General features: G+C 47.1%; 1 protein-coding gene across 1 annotated transcript in view; it reads right to left on the minus strand.

Moving 5' to 3' along the window:
* Positions 1-14076, minus strand: part of tmeff2a (transmembrane protein with EGF-like and two follistatin-like domains 2a) — a 194112-nt gene that overhangs the window by 57358 nt on the left and 122678 nt on the right. The window contains exon 5 of the mRNA XM_072478609.1: positions 403-499. Coding sequence (XP_072334710.1) covers positions 403-499 — 97 coding nt within the window. The remainder of the gene's footprint in view (positions 1-402; positions 500-14076) is intronic.

Here is a 14076-nt window from a genome sequence, read left to right on the forward strand (position 1 = left end):
AGGTAAAATCTCCGCTAAGCCACCCCATAATTTTAGAAAAATATCCCGACTGTATCAATACGACATCGCCACCTCCCCCAACAGCCAATGATATCAGCCAATTTTGAAATTAAGATTAAACATATTTGGATGTAGGTTAAGACACTTACTGAGAACAGAGGCCAGACTCCCGAAGGATTCTGCCGAATTTATTTTAATGTTCAAAGTTGCTAGACAGAAGGGGCTTTCATTCTATTGGACTGGGATGGATTTAAATCCAGGTCCCAAATGTAAAATCCCCAGTCGACACTCTATAATAAGAACTTCCAATTTCATACAGTAGGCCAGTGATGGAGTTACATTTACATTTTGTGGATATTAGCAAATGTTAATTTTGCTGTCAATTAACGCAGGAGCATTTACCAAACATCTTCTGCATCTTCATCACATTCTGCTCCAAATTGGCAGATATCACAAGATGAGGTTTTCTTCGGAATGGCTTCTCCAGAACCTTCATTTCCTGCAGGTCACAGAATTCAGAAATAAAAATCATGCAAAATACTGTTAGGACTTTGTGATTTTATTTTTATTGTTATTTTCTGATGCACATTAGAAACTGTTAATGGGTATTTTAAAAAATGTTTAAGCCACCTGACATTCTAGCAAACAAGGAATTAAGTTTAAAATTCTGATCCAGTTCTTGTGATTGACTTTGACAAGGAGCTGAGGCTTTAAGTGGTGAAGCCATTCCTTTCATCACTGCTTTTGTCCATTTAACTACTTTAAATATTTCATCGTCCTATCTTATTCTCTGGTCAGAGGAATGTCACAGGTGATTGCTTTGACATTTCCTTTCACAAAATGTGACTGCATACTTGAACGTCTTTCTAAACCCTTTCCTCCCTCGTATCATATTATTTAAATGAAGCTAATCTCAGACAAGCCGTACTTCAGTGGAACCATCATGGCCAGTTGCAAAATTTATCAACAATCCTTTGCAGGAAGATACATCATGATAACCCATAGCCCCTAAGTAAATCAGTATAAAATATGCTGACAAAAAGAAACAGCTGAGTTGCATTCACAGTAATTACCTGAAAAAACACAATGAATGCACTGCACTGCAAAATATTACAACGATTGAAGGGCGCAAGAGGGATATGACATTTTCTTAAAAACTGTATGAAACAGTATGGAAATATTCCTAACTAAACAGTTTATTCCACCTAGAAATACCATTATTTGTCAAAAATATGTTTTTTTAAAGGTTTAAACCAAGATTTCAGTTGTAATAATCAGATTCAAAAATACCTGTTGGAGACCTTAACCAAGAGACTGGATGTTGAATGATAAATTACTGGTGTAATCAACTGCAACATATATCATTACTGTATGCATATACCATGCATTATTTTTACTTTATATGGAGTTGGGTCATGGTCAGGGTCATCCTGTATTCTGATCCCAGAGTTTACGTTCTGAATTAACTTAACTATAGATTGAATCGAAATAGCTGTTAGGCCAGTTGTTCTCCGCAATATTAACTATGGAAAGAAGCAATACAAATCTGGAAGATCCAAAGATTGATCCCAGCCTATGCAGAGCTGACTTGATTTTTTTAAAGATGTGCAATTTGTTCTTGGACTGAAGATTACACATTGAAACCACGGTTCAAGGAGGGAGAGGATTCACTCAATAAATATAGACAGGCTAATCTAAAGGCTAAAGAAACAATTTACATTTACGCAGCACAGCCTCAGGGTGTCCCAACGAGATTCATAGCCAATAAATTACTTTTGAAGTGCACTCGCTGTTGAAATGTAAGGAAACATGGCAGCTAATTTGCTCACAGCAAGCATCCACATGCAGCAATGAGCTAAGTGACAAATCAATGCTTTTATTAAGTGTTGATTGAAGGATAATTGCTGACCAGGACACTTGGAAAAATTCTTTACATTTCCTATATTAGTGTCACGAGGTATTTGATGTCTACATGGGTAAATAAGCACCTTACTCGGTGCCAGCACTTTCAACATTTCAGTCCTCTCTTAATATTGCACTGAAGTATTGGCCTAGATTATTGGCAGATTTTTCCATTCTGGAGACTAAATGCAGTGACTGGAAGGTTGGCCTGATTCCTGCTGGGCAGCAGGTTGGTCTAATCCACACGAGCTTTTGCTTTTCAGCTCACTAATTATGCATCAACGAGGAGCTTGTCGAATGTTGTGACGGGGTAGGCAGGGATTTGTCCGCCATACCATTACTTCATGAGGTTGAAGATCCTGGCACTACATTTAAACATTTCTAATGGCATCCAAAAGAATCAAACCCTCTGTCCACAGTTCAGCGGGACTTCCCTGGGGAGTCTGCTCCAGGCCGTACAGGAAAGGCAGGAGCTCCTCTTTCCTTGGGATGGGAGCTGAAGGTCCTCCCACCTGACCACGCCTGCCTAGGAGGAAGACACCAGGGAGGCCAGTGCCTGTGGCCAACAAAGAAGGACCGCCCTGCAGTGCAGGTAAAGGGTGAATGATCTGATGCACGCCACCTGGTTAAGTGAAACTTCTACTCACTCCAAATTTACACACACCTAAGGGCATCAGGTAGTTTAAGAGTTAGAGTCCACAGGATTGTCACACACTACCAGCAGATGAGAATGTCTGCCAGTCACTTTAAGTTCACCATCACATGCAGGATCTTGCACAAACAACATGTTATTTCATTACTGGGGGAGGGCTCAGCACACACAACAGGCAGGCATTCCTTCTGAACTACTCTTTCATCCATGGTGCTCAGCCAATCCATGTGTCTTTACGTGGGCCTAGATCACCCACAACAAAACGGAGAGAGCCAATACTGGAGGGAGGACCCCAGAATTGAGTTCACTCTCCACTCACAAGGAACAGGTAACAGAGCTCACTAGAAAGTATGGAGATCATTCCTGCGCAGAAGTGAGATAGGTCTCCCCCAGAAGACAGTGTGGATCCATCCAGTGTACATTGGCCACATGCGGACAATGACAGTGAGTGACCTATAATGTTGGAGCCTATCTAATCAATTACTAATGATCTCTTCTCTCTATTCCAGCAACCAGCAAGAAAAGATGAAGGCCATCCTCAAGCAAGCACCCCAGTCCCCAGACAATGTCAGATCAGGATACTGAAAATCCATCTGATGAAGATCAGTCATCTGCACCTTCCACAAGCGCAGATACCTCAGTGGGTCCTAGTTCTGGAATAGGCTTGGGTTCACAATCTGCTGATCAGCTCACAAACACAGGTCCACAGCCAGAGGCAGTGACAACTGAGGTCTCTGACACTCAGAGGACTGGAGACCAGGCCACTGCTGAGTCTAAATCCAATATGGAGTCACTAGAATCAGCTCCAAACGTGATGCAATGACAGGCAGGGGAATATCAGAACTGGAATAAAGGATGGGGAAGTCCGTCCACATTGTCTGATGAGGTGGTTCTGGCAAGGGAGCGCATCAAAGTCTCCATCAAAAGGATGGTAGGCTTCTGGGAGACCCAGGTTCAAAAGTTTTTGCCCGGTTTGTGCTCAGACCTGTACGCCATCGCTCTGGTCATGGGTGCTTTCCATCGGCGGCTAGGTGAGACGGGGGCAGAACATCTTTATTTCCATCTAAGTTCTTCTTCCCATCAAGGAGTCAGGTCACCAAAAGAGAGAAGTACCTGACAGGGCAACGACCTCAGGTGCCCTGCTACTCCAAATCCCCTCTTCCAGCCACTGCATCAACTCCAGAAGTTAGGATAAGGAAGGTGCACCTGCCTCACAGCAGGAGACACTTAGCAGGCCTGGGCCCCCAGGCCTTAGCCAGAGGCATCCACAAAGTCATCTCAGACAACAGGGCAGAGCAGTCAACTGGCTGTCTCCACTTCTGCTGAGGATTTCAGGGCTGCACCTAGATGCAACGGTAAGGTATAAAAATTATTTTTTGTCATGAGAATATCACTTTAAGAAATGTTTCTCTGCCCATGTTACTGCAGTGATATCAGAGTGTGGGTGGAGCTGTGCTCTGGCTCTGCTTTTTAGTTTCACTTTGAGAAAAACTTGGGTGTGTCTGTGTTTTTTTGGTTTTGTTTCAGTGTTGGAGCTGAAGCCAGACAAAGCAGGTGTACTGTTGTTCTCTCTGCCATGAAAAGACTATCTCTTGATCATTTGGTGAATTCAGAATTATAAATGTTCTCAGTAGTGAATTTAAACCTAATGTGCTTCTGTTAAAAAGGTGTTTCCTTTGTCTTCTGGATGTTGTTTGGGAATTTATTAAGGCTTACTTGGTGTTGTATAATTTGGGGGATGTATTTGAATTAATGGTTGCTGAGATGTTCACTGTATGTTTTAAAACGGTTAACTTGAGTTCATAGAATAAACATTGTTTTGCTTTAAAAAAATACTTTTTGATTTCTGATGTACCACATCTGTAGAGTGGGCTGTGTGCTCCCCATACCACAATCTATTAAAAGTTGTGGGTCAGGTGAACTCCATGGTACACTTTGGGGTTCTCTAAACCCTGGCCATAACAGTTTTGAATGCACAGTGATGTCCATCCACTGTATAAAATCTTCCCTATTGTTAATATATTTCTCATTTATCGCTCTCCAAGTCTCAGGTATTCAATGGCTAATCGACGTGGTGCAAGGTCCGGTGTTTATTCAAGGGACCAAAATGTACCCCCTCCAATTAGTTACTACTTGGATCCTCAGTTCCATTAACTCTCACTCTCATTAGTGATTAGAATTTATTTCCAAATCTGCAACATTAACAAAGGCACTTTGGATCACAGGTAGACATTATTTAGCCTCAGGATAATTGCTCATCAAGGTTAGTGATTATTCTGATGCTGTTGGTGTCATTTGTAGATGTCACAAGTATTTGTCATGACCAATGTTGGATTATTTTCTCCCAAGTGTACTTTGCAATGACATTTATTTCATGACAATGACTTTTTGAGAAAAGTGTTATTCATCATTGAGCACCATAGCATCCCATGCCTCCCTGCAGTGTGTTTTCATCTCGCGTTTAAGACTGAATATTATTCATTTGTTAGTTCCCACTCTCCTCATGCACGATGCTGAATAATGGAATTAGGTTCCACTTGGTGAGATTAGAAATGTCTGTGAGAGGGGAATGAATGTGTGATGTCAGAGGTGTGTGCTCATCCTGATGGAGCTGTCCGATTACCTGGGAGGGTGTTGCTTTGTTTCTGAATGGCTGCCTAGTGATGCTTTACAGATTCTTACAGTATACAACTCGATATGGAATTCATTGCATGTCTGTGCACTTATTGACTTACAGTAGATAGAAAGAATTGGCCTTTGTGCTATGGACAACTGTAATGTTATGAAAACCATGCTTTGACACATTTTCCAAATGCTCAGCAGGATCTATAGAAGTTAACATTGACTGCTGTGTCAGTACTGACTGGGTCACATCATTCCCAAATGCCAAGGCAATACAGGACATAGACTTGGCAGGCTTCTGACGAATGCAGGGTCATGAATGAGTGTTTGTAAATAACGCAAACGTAGCTTGTGGCTTTGTGTACATGCTGTAGAGTAACAGGTCAATGTTCCTGATGTCCAGAGGCATATTGGAGCTCAGTATCAAGTTGAGGCCTCAGCAATATTCATGTATGGAGCCTGGCGTTTGGAGATATGGTGCTGTCTACAGGTTGCTCCCTCTGGAGATGGTCAAGCACTGCCCATCAATGAATGATTTCCTGCTAGTGACCCCTTGCTAAACTGCTGTTATTCTGGCATGAGCGCAGCCATATGTGCAATGATGTTTCACCTGTTTGATGGCTGCCATGCCCACTGACGTGTTGATGTCAAGGTTGAAAGAACTGCACTATGGGGCAGCACGGTGGCACAGTGATTAGCACTGCTGCTTCACATCTCCAGGGACCCGGGCTGAAATCCGGCCTCTGATGACTGTCTGTGTGGAGTTTGCATTTCCCCCTCATGTCTGCATGGGTTTCCTGCGGGTACCCCGGTTTCCTCCCACAGTCCAAAGATGTGCAGGTTAGGTGGATTGGCCGTGATAAAATTTCCCCTTTGTGTCCAAAACATTAGAGGTGGTTACTGGGTTATGGAGATCGGGTGGTGGCGTAGGATTAAGGAGGGTGCTCTTTCCAAGGGCCAGTGCAGGCTCAATGTGCCGAATTGCCTCCTTCTTCAATTAAAATTCTATGATTCTCCTTGTCTGAGGCGATGTCTAACTCAATGGTTCCCTCTCACAACAAATTCCTCCTTTACAGCATAAGGCTGTGCAGGGCCAAGCAAACAGCAGTGATGCAGGACATTTTCTGTGGTGAGCATCGAAGAACATGGTCTAACTGGTCGAAGCATCGGAAACACATCTTTTAGAGACCAAAATATGTCCTATTAATGACCTTATGCCAGAATGTGCAGCATTGTATGTTTCCTTAGATCCGCTCTGACCAACAAATGGGTGTCATTAGCCATACCTTTTATTACTGAAGAGCCACTTCTAAGTGCCGAGGTCCCTCAAATATCTCTGGCATCTAGGAATGACTCAAAATGTAAGAGCTGTGTGAGCTCCCTGGATACCTAGCACAAACATGCTGAATCTTCTTCTATAATCATAAATGAGCTGGATATTCAGAGAGTGAAATTTTTTTCAATTAATTAATTTCACAGGCTGCTGCCAGGGAGCTCTCAAGGCCACATGTGTGTAGATGATGATATCCTCCACTTGTGGGAAGCCCGAGATCACAGTGAATTCCAGAGCTCTGGCAGCCTGGCTTACTTCATCCATGCAAAACTGCATGTAATGTTGAGCTTTACTGAAAAGGACATCTGTCACCTCCCTTACGCATTTGCATGTCACCAATTAATAATAATCTTTATTGTCACAAGTAGGCTTACATTAACACTGCAATGAAGTTACTGTGAAAAGCCCCCAGTCGCCACATTCCGGCGCCTGTACGGGTACACAGAGGGAAAATTTAGAATGTCCAATTTCCCTGACAACACATCTTTTGGGACTTGTGGGAGGAAACCGGAGCACCCGGAGGAAACCCACGCAGACACAGGGAGAACGTGCAGCCACCACATAGACAGTGACCCAAGCCAGGAATCGAACCTGAGATTCCTCAAAGGTTTCCAGTGCAGCTCTGGAAGGACCTGCTTGGAAAAAGTTCAGTGCAGTGATACCGTTCAGAGCAACTGGCATCGGATGCCCTCAGGTCCTCGTGGCCAGAGTTCCTCACAGAAAATGTGGTAAATATTAACTACCACATCCCTGGACAAGCAAAGGCACCTGCAACACTGGCTTTTGCTCATCTCCCTTATAAAGTCAGTCTTCTTGGTCACTCCAAATGACTTTGTAGATTTGGCCCTTCTTCATCAGCATCTAGGACTTCCTGGGGTCCTGCTGCCCATACCAAGGCAATCCCTTACAGGATGATATAATCCTGGAGGACAACAGGTGGCTGAGCCTCAGACGTGATTGTACATTCACAACGAGAGCCTTAATCAGGGTCAAAAGACCCACATTCTGTAACCCACAGTCAGGCTTCTGGTGGTTGTCCTCCAGTGGCCTTGACAATGACTATCGATGCCCAAATCTTGCACTGAAGACCATGACTGCAAGTACAATGCCTTGAATTCCATGACTAATATACTGAACATTGCGGCTTGTAGGGTCCATGCTGCCTTTGAAGCAGCCATACTATTTGACCCTACATCCATTCTCGTATGCCAGTAAGGACCATATGCATCACAGCATCCAAACTTAATGGATTCTTGTCTAAAAGTGCAACTTTAATAAAGGAGCCAAACTCATTCATTGTGCATTAGACCCTCCAGCACTCAGATGAGTCTTGCTCTCCATGGTTTCCGGCAGGAAATTCAATCGGCCAAAATTGTTGTGCTGAATTCCTCCACCTCGCCCCTTTATCGATCGTTTTCTTTTTCTCACTTGTTTTTCAAACTGTAATTCTTAAATGAATGCAAAAATAGTGCAACTGACTTTCGTGTATGAGACAAGCTTCCAACCACCACCCCCATCACCCACAAAGTTAGTCCCATCTTTTCCATACTCACCACCTCCTAATTCCCATTCCTCCCATCACTATCCAGCCTCCCACTATTATCCTTAACTCCATCATTGTTCATGTGGATATTCCTGTTCTCCACCAAAGCCCTTTAACATTTATATGTCCATATGCTGCCTGACTCCTCTTCTTGAGGCCACATGAACCCTTATTTTCCAGGAACCGCACCACCCCGCCATGCCTTTTCAACTACTGACCTACAGGATCCAGATGCTTCCCCTGAATGTTGTTGCACCTTCTGCCTCACAATACCATGACTTGAACACCCAGGACCAAATGCCTTAGGTGCCTGACCACACCCTATACACCATAACTGTACAACCGTCACTTCCAAGAGAGGCCCCTCCCCTGCCAAGACTAGAACCAAGACAATTGTACCATGTATCCCAGCATAGTGCGTAGAGGTTCTTCAATTTGACCCTGACAGCATGGCCTCAGCTCCAGGAGAGTCTCTGACTCTTCCTTAGACAGTCTCATAACTCTTGCCACAGGACAGTTTTTCATTACTCTGCTCTGTTCCTAGTCTGGTCTCTGGCTCCCCCTTCCCTTTTTGTGTTTCTCCCTCCTACACCCCCCAGACCTGGCTCTGCCTCCCCCTCCCCTCTCACATATCTCCATGCTTAGACCTGCCTGTCTCCCCATACCCTTTTTGTGTTACACTTCCTGGCTAGCCCTGCATCCGTCTCATCCCCCCTCCCTATTGTCCGTGCCTACTGTGGAAAGCCATGTTGTGCTACAGGCACCCAATATTTTGATGCTATGCTCTTAAAGAAAGCAGCAACTACTGACCTTCAAGTTGTGGATGAACTGAAGCCCCCCAGATGTGCACCACTTAGATACGGTCGTGAAACGGACCGTACTAACTAGCTGCTAGCAGGGTACTTGAAGGGGAAATGTAACTCTGGTGAGTTAGCATGTTAGTAAGCATTCAAGAGCTGCAAATGTGGTTCCCAACATTGATCAGCGGGAAACCTGATCTGCCTTTAACCCTCCAAAGTTGGGAGAATAAGATTCCAAACTAATTTCTCACCAGTGGGAAATTTACTTTTGCTTTTTTAAAATAAATTTAGAGTACCCAATTCATTTTTTACAATTAAGGTACAATTTAGCATGGCCAATCCACCTACCCTGCACATTTTTATTTTTTTTGGATTGTGGGGGCGAAACCCACGCAAACATGGGGAGGAGGTGCAAACTCGACCCAGAGCCGGGACCTGGGACCTCAGCACCGTGAGGCAGCAATGCTAACCACTGCACCACCGTGCTGCCCCGTAATTTACATTTTCCACCATGCCAAATTTAGTGTTGTTGCCCACCATGATGCCCGCTACTGGTGGGAATGTAAAATTCCACCCTGTGTGTTCACATTTCCAGATTGGATCTAAATCCATAATCTTCTGATTCAGTCAGGAGTGGTGATCACCTTGTTGAGGTATCTTGCATCAGTTCATTTTGGGCCCTCACATGCGATGGTGTAGGTCAATATGCCAATAATAATTTTGGTTTTATAAATAGAGGCATGGAGTATAAGTGTAAAAAGATTACTTGTACAAGGCAATGGTTATGGCAGAGTCCATGTGGCTTATAGTAACTCATTTTAGAAAGATTATTAAAGTTAGGGAATGCGTAGTGTAGTTTCAGTAGGACAATGCCACAGTGAGACAATTTTCCATGGAACAAAAATCGTTACGAAATTTAATCTTTAATTAGGTGAATAGGGAAATGCTATGTCTGTTGGCTGGGGAATCAGTAGAGTGAAGAGAGCTGTTTGGAGAAACTAACAGAACTGTTTCTGTCACAGTTATGCAAAATCCACTGCATTTTTGAAAGGATGAATACATAAATAGGCGAAGCAAAGGGAGATAAAGGATTATTTCTATGAGCAGAACAATTTGGATTAGTAATAAAATTCAGAAATACACAGCTGATCATGTGGCAACTGTGAAGAGTAAAAAAAAGTTAGCATTTCAATTCGATGACCTTTCACTGACTTCATCAACCTGAGCCATTGGAATTGATTCTCGTGAAGGAGATGGCTAAGATATGAGTGGTCATGCGAGGGTAGATGGAGGCGGTGAAAGGCAAGGTCCATGAATACAACTGGGTTGATGTGCCCGTAAATGAGAAAAGTCTTCCAACCTACCTGCCAACTGCCCGCCTCTGTTTCTGCATCTAGCCTTTGAATGGAGGTGGGGGCCCCCAACTCACAGACATGAAAATAGGATTGGTGGGCTCCTCCAGGATGAAGGTGACAAAAAAAAATACTTGGAGTTCATTTTATGAGAATACCCAAGGGATGAAGTTTTAGATCCAGTTAGGTGCAAGCACGGAGGCAGGTGGGCACCGAATTTCACGCCACGGGCTGGCATCCCCAGGTTACTGGGTAGTCAATTAAGGGACTATTAACGGCAAATTAAAGCTTATTGTCAAAGACCAATTGGAATTCTCATGTCAATGTCCAAGGCCCCAGAGGCATTAGGAAACAGCCCAGTTGTGTGGTGGTGGCCTCTCATGGCACATTAGGGGACCAGTGCTCCAGGCCGGCTTTGAGGCTCTCCCAGTCATCCTGGCTTTACATACAGCTGATAGCTGCCCTTCGGAGCGGCTCTCCCTCCACAATGGTGGCTTAGGTTGCCAAGGGCAATTCAAAAAATAAACATTGGGGAGAGGATCTTGGGATGCCCTCTCTCACTTACTTGAAAAGGCAATCTGTTGCTTTCTCTGTGGTGGAAGGCTTTCTATTTGCCCGACAGCTAAAGACAGTGGGCGAGATTCTCCACTCCCACACCGGTTGGGAGAATCGCCTGGGCCGCCAAAATTTCCCGACGCCCTCCCGCGATTCTCCCAAGCGGCGGGAACGGCCCTGTCGAGTTCTGCGGGCCGTAGAATCGCCGGAGACACCCACAATGGCGATTCTTCGGCACCCCCGTTATTCTCAGGCCCGTATGGGCCGAGTGGCCAGGCCAAAACGGCGGGTTCACCCCGGCGCCGTCCACACCTGGGCGCTGCCGTCGTGAACGGTGCGTGAACGCTGGGGGGGCGGCCTGCGGGGGGGCAAGGGGGGATCCTGCACCGGGGGGTACCTGAAATGTGGGGTGGCCCACGATCGGTGCCCACCGATCGTCGGGCCGTCCTCTCTGAAGGAGGACATCCTTCCTTCCGCGGCCCCGCAAGATCCGTCCACCATTCTCTTGCGGGGCGGACTTAGAGAGGACGGCAACCACGCATGCGCGGGTTGGTGCCGGCCAACCCGCGCATGCGCGGATGACGCCAGTAATGCGGCGCCGGCCGCGTCATCTATGCGGCGCCGCCTTCACGCGGGCGGCAAGGCCTGGCGCGTGTAGATGACGCGGCCCCGATCCTAGCCCATTGTCAGGGCCTGAATCGGTCAGGATCGGGGCCGGTTCGTGCCATCGTGAACCTCGACAGCGTTCACGACGGCGCGGCCACTTCGGAGCGGGAGTGGAGAATCCCGCCCAGTCTGTCTGCCATCCTGAATTGATTGGTGAGGCTGTCTGGCTATTTATTGGCCAATTAAGGGAAAATCACAGTTCTCTACAGTCATTCTAGTGATGATATCAGAAGATTGCAAGTTTAAAAGCTCGATTTGCCCTGATGTCAAAGTCCTGATGCCCGCAGGGAAGTCCTGTCCAGGTCTCTCTGAACATCAAATTTAAAAGTTTCACATCTTTTCAATAATGCGCTGGGTGCAATTCTCCGGAACGATTTCTCAATGTGACAGCAAGCGGGAAACTGCTGAGAGCTTTTCAGTGTTTTGAGCGCTTGGCCTAGCGAGGCCGCAATGCTATTCAACATTAATTGGTCCACTTAACGAGGCCCCACAGGCTTCTCACCGCAAATGAAGGCTCGCCAGTCGATTCGCCAGGCCCGCTACGCCAGCCCCACGTTAACAAGGTCGAACAGCGCTCAAAAGCAGTTGCAAAGCCAGCCCCACTCAGCTCGCAGCCATGGCGCTGAGACGACTGGCCCCAAGATTCGGGTAGCAGACCTGGGGAGGCTCCTTGATGCAGTGGAGGCCAGGAGGGATGTCTTGTTCCCCCGAGGGTCCTGGAGGGTGAGCCGCAGGGCAGCCAGTGCTGCCTGGGACGAGGTGGCGGCGGCCGTGAGTGTGACCAGAATGACTCGCCTGCAGTGTCATAAGAAGGTCAACAACCTATTCCAGGCAGAATGGGTGAGTTGGATTGGATTTGTTTATTGTCACGTGTACCGGGGTACAGTGAAAAGTATTTTTCTGTGAGCAGCTCAACAGATCATTAAGGACATGAGAAGAAAAGGGAATAAAAGGAAATACATAATAGGGCAACACAACATGTACAATGTAACTACATAAGCACTGGCATTGGATGAAGCATACAGGGTGTAGTGTTAATGAAGTCAGTCCATAAGAGGGTCATTTAGGAGTCTGGTGAAAGTGGGGAAGAAGCTGTTTTTGAGTCTGCTCGTGCGTGTTCTCAGACTTCTGTATCTCCTGCCCAATGTAAGAAGTTGGAAGAGTGAGTAAGCCGGGTGGGAGGGACCTTTGATTATGCTGCCCGCTTTCCCCAGGCAGCGGGAGGTGTAGATGGAGTCAATGGATGGGAGACAGGTTTGTGTGATGGACTGGGCGGTGTTCAATGACCCTCACCCCCTGCCCCCCCCCGAGACCTTTCTGCCCACATGTGAGCATCCATCCTCCAACTTTCCATGTGCCCCATAACCCTGCCTTGACAACCCCCACTCCCTTCTCCACAGTGAAGGTCTCCCACTATCGCCGGGAGAGCACCCAGACCGGCGGAGAGGTGCCAGATATACGAATACTCACCGCCTTTGAGGAACGGGCCCTGGAGGTGTCAGGCATGGCCGAGGACAGACCGGTCACCAATGCAGAGGTTGGCGGACGCTGCATCGGTTGTTATTGCCATGCACACTGAGCCATCCCTCCCACAGGGAGGGAATCTACCGCAGGTCCTCTAGCCGACGGCGCTGGCCCATCCCGAATGGCCCCTCTCCTGCCGCCCAAGAGAACACCTCGGAGGAGAGCTCCGAGGATGCCATGATCGACGCGTCACAGATGTCATCTCCACCCTCCACCAGCGCAGATACACATACCTCGGATGGAAATGTTAGTGGATAGGCTTCTCAGGCACAGCCTAGTGAGCACCACACTGCTGCTGATGTACATCTGGTGGAGGCAGGAACACCCAACTGAGACAGCACCCGGAGGTCTTCTGGATCCCAGGACCCAACTGGGTCCCAGCTTGATGTTGAGCCTCTGGCACAAGGTTACCTGGAGCTGATGGAGATGATAGGGAGCAGCTGGGACATTCAGAGGAAGATGTCAGCGATCCTCCAACAGGTCCATAGCCGATTGGAGGAGTCGCAGCGGCTACAGACGCAGGAGATGTCACCGGGGATGCGTGGCATCGAGTCCAACACTGCTAGGGTGGCAACCGCAGTGGAGGGCCGGGTGCACAATGTCAGCAACATGAGTGAAGGTGTCCAACATGTGGTGCAGTCGGTGACGGCCATGGTTGAAGGCCTCAGCAGAATGTCCAACTTGTTGGGGGATGTTACCCAGCACCAGGCTGACCTTGATGAGGTTCTGTGGGACATGTCCCGCTCTCAAATGGGAATGGCTGAGGAGCTTGTCCTAATTGCAGGTGGGCATTTCCGAGGTGCTGCAGAGCATGGCCCAGTCACTGAGAAGCATCGCTGAGGGAGTCGACACCTTGATGCAGACATCGGGGAGCCACCAGGGCTGGCAGAGCCAGACGATGCAGGGGCACCGCAGCTCAAACCAGCTGCCCCTCCGTCCTGAGGTAAATCCAGGGCCTATGGCACTAACTGGGAGGAGAGGGTGCTGGGTGCCAACCCGGACCCTTCCCATGGAGTGGGAATAGTAGCCACCAGCTCCCAAGAGTGCCTCCCTCTGATGAGGCCATGCCTGAAAGACAGCACACGGAAAGGGCGGTATGACTGTGCATTGTGCTGTCGACAGGTGCG

Source organism: Scyliorhinus torazame, chromosome 2 (assembly GCF_047496885.1).
Source record: "Scyliorhinus torazame isolate Kashiwa2021f chromosome 2, sScyTor2.1, whole genome shotgun sequence".
NCBI classification, from domain to species: domain Eukaryota; kingdom Metazoa; phylum Chordata; class Chondrichthyes; order Carcharhiniformes; family Scyliorhinidae; genus Scyliorhinus; species Scyliorhinus torazame.